Source organism: Buceros rhinoceros, unplaced genomic scaffold (assembly GCF_000710305.1).
Source record: "Buceros rhinoceros silvestris isolate BGI_N320 unplaced genomic scaffold, ASM71030v1 scaffold26252, whole genome shotgun sequence".
In the NCBI taxonomy this organism is placed as follows: domain Eukaryota; kingdom Metazoa; phylum Chordata; class Aves; order Bucerotiformes; family Bucerotidae; genus Buceros; species Buceros rhinoceros.
The window spans coordinates 1,495-6,722 of record NW_010399931.1 but is presented as its reverse complement, the minus strand read 5'-3'; the positions used below and the strand labels follow the sequence as shown (position 1 = coordinate 6,722).

The window sequence follows — 5,228 nt, the reverse complement described above, 5'->3', positions numbered from 1 at the left end:
AAGTGACAGCTGAGGAAGGATCTGGCGTCTCCGGTGGCTGGAAACCCGGGGGCATTGAGATGGTCAGCTGAGCAGAGGTACTGATATTAAGAGCTAGAACACAAACAAGCAGAAAAAACAAAATAAGGAAAAAAAAAAAAATCTGTGTTTTACTAGGCTACCCTGAAAGAGGGCAATGAGAAAAGCAAGATACCAAAATGTTCATACCTGCATCGGTCCTCTCTGTCAGACAGGAATAAACAGAGCACTGGAAATCTCCCAGAGCAATTCCGACTTTTGCTCCTTTGGGTATTCCATGCCATGCACTGGTTGTCCTGCCTGCAATGCTGCCAGGGTCGCCCACCTCTGGAAGCAAGTGAACTGGAAAGCCGGACTTTTTCAATCTGCAATCAGAACGGCATTACTGCGGGAGAGCCCTGTGGGAATGTGTGGCAGGACTACAAAGACCTCTTTGAAGTCACAGATGAACCTGGCCATATACTTGTGGCTGCTCGATTTATGGATGCTTTCACCGCTTTAGAAAGCTTTGTCTTGGACAGGGGCAGCATTCCAGTTCGATGGGCTGGGTAAACTAGAACAGTCTAGAAGAATAAACAGCTTTCCTTTACATGCAATCTGATTGTCCTGGTTTCGCCTGAGTTAGAGCGATTTTCTTCCTAGTAGCTGGTATAATGCTGCGTTTTGGAGACTACCTGAGATTATTCGACAGTACATGTTCAGCAAGTTTAACCTACTGACGTCAGTACTTCCAGGGTAAAGACAATCACAAAACAAGCAAAAAAATGCAACGCCTAAGTGTCAAAGAACTTTAAGCTCTCATGCAGTTAGCGGTTCAAAACCAAATCACACAAACAGTTAAGTCCAACGAACTCTTTACACAATCAGCTGCAAGACACTTCTGTGTCTTTTACTAAACCGCGGGATTAGTAAAAGTTCAGTAGGCCAAGTGCAAGTTTCTGTCACTCTTTCATACCTTCACATGAAGATCTTTTCACCTTGGAGTCCTGGCCTAACCTGAGCCCTGAAATATATAAGGCCTTAGCACTCAGCTCTGAAAGAGCAAATCATTAAATTAAATAACTAACTAAAGAAAAAACCACACTGATTCCCTAAAAGATTTCCTGTAGCCTAATAACTCTCAGGTATTATCACAAGTAAGTCTTAGCAGTTACAAAGGAGCTTAGCTGAAAGACCTAGAGAGTAGTAACTGTCTTTCACCACCAGAGGGGTAACACCCTGGCTGCAGCATGCTCTTGTCCATCCCATCCCACCACAGAAAGGGAGAGGACAGTTTGGTACGCAAGGCCTCACTGATGAGTCTCTCAGCTCTGCTGTCTTCTGTATTTCTAAAAATACTCTGCCAGATCTTACAGAATTTAAACACATCTACCTGACAAACCAGAGCACACTTTCAATAGTTCTTCAGTTCAGGCCACCCCTCAATAGATTAGGAGGAACTTTCAATCACTTTCTATCTACAGCGTGCTCATACTTAGGGCCCAAAGAGGTGTTCCCATTGCCTGACACGAGCAGCACCCAAACCCCACTGAATGACCTTAGCGCTTACATGTCAGTGTTCCAGCTTTTGCTTCTGGAATTAAAATATCCCCAGCTGGCAGCATTCTGGACAGACATGAGTGGCTTCTTCAGGTCACACAACATGGCAACCACGTAGTCATGGACAGTGCCAGCCGCATCATAAGACTTCAGGAAATCTGGACTTTTAAACAAAACATTTTAAAACCAAAACCAATGCTTTAGGGCAGCGGGAGCAAGATTACTTCCATGGCTATCAGGAATTTCAGACACGCATGGTCCTATCTGAAAATGAAACAGCCATCTCAGTCATCAACCTGCATTTTGTTGTTTTGGTTTTCCAAGCTGTCATCACCGCAGCAATACTGATCCCCTGGTGGAAGATGGAAAGGCAGAGCTTTAAGGACTGAGTTGTCCAGGTTCAAAAGCCATTGCAAACATTACCAGGAAGGTAGTCATTGTTTGCAGAAAAAAAAAAGTCACTTTGTTGATCCTGAATCATTTGAGAAAAATAGGTACATTCCTGCAGTTGTCCTGGGATTCACAAATTATATGAATGGTGAAACAAACGGGAACAAAACAAAGCAGCTGGGCTCATGAGTTAACCAGCTCTAAAGCAAGATCATACCATGCTCCGCTTATTTGCTGGATGCACACCAGCAGAAATCAAGATCTAGTAAGTTCTTCCCCGTGTATTGAACCTGAACTCACTGCAGAGGAAGACACTGGCTCTCTGAGATGCACAGCATACTGCAGCTGAAACTGAAGAGCAAATCTTGAAATCTTGCTGATGCCAAGACATAAGTGAAATATTCTATCCTCTGCAGACAAGCCACAACAAAGCAGACCATGCCTAACACCTCATAAGGATCTTCGTGCCTAAGGAAGGAAGGAACTGGAATTAATTTAGGGACCGTTTCAGCATCTGGCACCAACCAGACAAAGCAACTCTCTCACTGTTTTAGGCATGTTTGACAAGGCGAAACTATAGTGTTCAAACTGCATTAGCAGAGCTCCTCTGAGTGGTAGGAACAACTAGAATTACTCCATGATACTTTCAGGCATCTATTACTATATGGTCAAAAGCTTTACTTTTAATTAAAGTAGTACTTTTAAGAGGTCAGAGGCTCTTGTGTGCTCAGTTGATCATTTATATTGAATGCTGACATTTCATATACTCTTTGACTACTGAATATTATGATTTCAGAGAAACACAGCCCCTAAGTCTGCAGTGGCATTAACATGTTACAGGAACACTAAAAATGGTCACATAAATTCAAGGTAAGAAGCTGCCAATAAAGTAGCCAGATACAGAAGCTCTTTTGAGAAAAATGTACCTGTTCTTTAAATACCAGTAGACTGTAGCACATCCAAATCCTGTAGCCAAGCTGATATGTGACTGTGGCAGAGGGAGAGAAGAGAGGAAGGTGGGACTGCAGCGGCCGTCTTGCCAAGTAATCAGATGACTGACCTCCTCTGGCTCAAAAGCAGGGCCTGTACCACACTCTGTCCACTTGCAACCTGAAACACACACGATCCGTGAAGTCCAGCGACTCCCAGCAGCGTGGTCTGCAACAAGAAACCTGGATCTCTATGTACTGAGCAATGCAAAGTACCGAAGAGACTCCCTCCCCTGTGCTAGGCAACAAAGCTTCACCAACATAGAACAGGGTTTAATTCAGTTTTACCAGCCCAGCATGTTCCTTTTCAACACAAAACACTACACCTCTGACAAAACCTTCACATTCTCTCCTCTGAAAGCCTCAGCTAAATCACTGCAACTTCTCAGAGCTGCTCAGACCCTTCTCAGCAACATCTGCTATTGCTACAGCCGAGTGCGCTACTCGCTGTCCTGACAGGCTCAGCACAAGGCACGGCTTCAGCCTCTGACAAGTGCTGCTCTGCCCGCATGGGGACACAGAGCCAGCTGGAGACAGCGTGGAACCGAGCCAGCCTTCTGGCTTTTGGCTGGGGATGGAAGCAGAGTTCCAAGCAGTGCTGCACCACTTGAGCTGCAGGTGAGAGAAGAGCCCCAGCTGCATAACTGCCCAGCACCCATATGGCTGGAAGAGTCATTCTCGGGTGGATACCAGGATTTGAAGTCACACAGTAAAAAGCAGCCATGAAAGCTGGGAAGTACTACGTGAAACATGCAAAGCAAACACTTACTTCTTGTTCCCTTAATTTCCTGTTCTATCAAGTCTGCTTGAATTGAATTTCCAATTGTTTTGCTTTTCTAGTTTTAAATGGATTCTAAGTAACATTATTAACCATAAATCTATCCCTAAAGGATGCTATTAAAAATGTAATTTGTGTCCCAAAGTGCATGGATTCACTTAGTCTACTCAAAACAAATGAGAAATGAGAGCAAACACCCTCTTTCACTTGATAGAAATGAAAAAAACAAGTGGCTTCTGGCTTTAGGAAATAAAATATTAACCAATATGACATAAGAATCTATGTCTATCACGAACCCATAAGGCTTAGTTTTGCAGCTCTTGGGAGAGGTGGAAAGCAAGCAACAGCTCCTTCTATCCATCAGCCTTTGGATTTCTATCTTTCTAATCATTTTAACATGAAATTACAGCCAGTAATGAATAGCACAGTGTCCCTTAAAGCAATTAAGACCCTGACAACTTTTGACCAGCACTTTTGGGAAATTTGTTCTGCGGTTTACAGTAAAGCTTTGCTTGACCTGCATAACTCCTATTATTATAAGACTTGTATAATCGTTCAGATATTTTACATAAGGTAAACAGAAAGAAGACATGGAGCCACTTTCTGAAAGCCTTAGACTTCAGTGGGTTTATAGGACGTTGGCCAAGAAGATAACCCATCCCTATCACACAGAGCTGGCAGTCCAAGGCCAGCATTTTCCCCACATCCTTGCTGTCACAAGGCTTATTTGAGTATTTGGACAATCGAGCCCCATGTGACCACCCCACTGCGGCTGATTTTGTTTCTGAGGTCTTGGCCCTTCATTCTACAAGCAGCTGAGTATTCAGAATCACGACCACAATAGTTTTTCAGTTCCTACTAACAGAAGCATAAGCAGCAAGGTGAATGCAACATGACAGTCTAGGACTTGCTAGGGAAAAAAAATGCCCTGAGATTTTTTGGGGGAGAAAAAAAAAAAAGACGACTTCATTTACCAAACTTTACTTTTTCTCCTCTACTTTTGAAAGCACTTCAAAAAAGCGTAGCAATGTGCACTGGTGGGTAGCTATTGCTGTGCCCATTCTAACATAAAGATCAAGCATAGCTTATTTTTCAAGGCATACAGAGAAGCGCTAATGCTGCAGACTCCTCAGAAGGTATTGAGACACTGAGCAACAGCTGTTCCCTGAGATGACCAACGTTCCCCACCAGCCACTCACATGATGTCCCTTCCACTGGCAGCAGACAGCATACGATGGACCAACAAATAACAAGCCACAAACATGTTATTCCTCCTTCATATTAATAATTGTGCTGACTCTGCCGGAATCCTGTAACACTAAATCTTCAGCTGATCTGTGTAAACAACATTGTTAACCACAGTCAGTAGCTGAAATTCCAGTAATTAAAGTGAAATTCCCACAGAAGAAGATCTGTTAGTTCTGTTTTACGGAAGACGAAAGTGAACATGCAGCAGTTTCCCACAGCTCATTTCAGTGTTAAAATTTTATTTTCTGCATTGTAAGACTCCGAAC

At 43.3% G+C, this 5,228-nt stretch overlaps 1 protein-coding gene across 1 annotated transcript in view; it reads right to left on the bottom strand.

Moving 5' to 3' along the window:
- SHPK (sedoheptulokinase) overlaps nt 1-5,228 on the bottom strand; it is a 6,911-nt gene that overhangs the window by 1,387 nt on the left and 296 nt on the right. The window contains exons 2-5 of the mRNA XM_010131680.1: nt 2,874-3,057; nt 1,568-1,720; nt 208-383; nt 1-93 (exon numbers count right to left, since the gene is read on the bottom strand). Of these exons, the coding sequence (XP_010129982.1) occupies nt 1-93; nt 208-383; nt 1,568-1,720; nt 2,874-3,057 (606 nt within the window). The remainder of the gene's footprint in view (nt 94-207; nt 384-1,567; nt 1,721-2,873; nt 3,058-5,228) is intronic.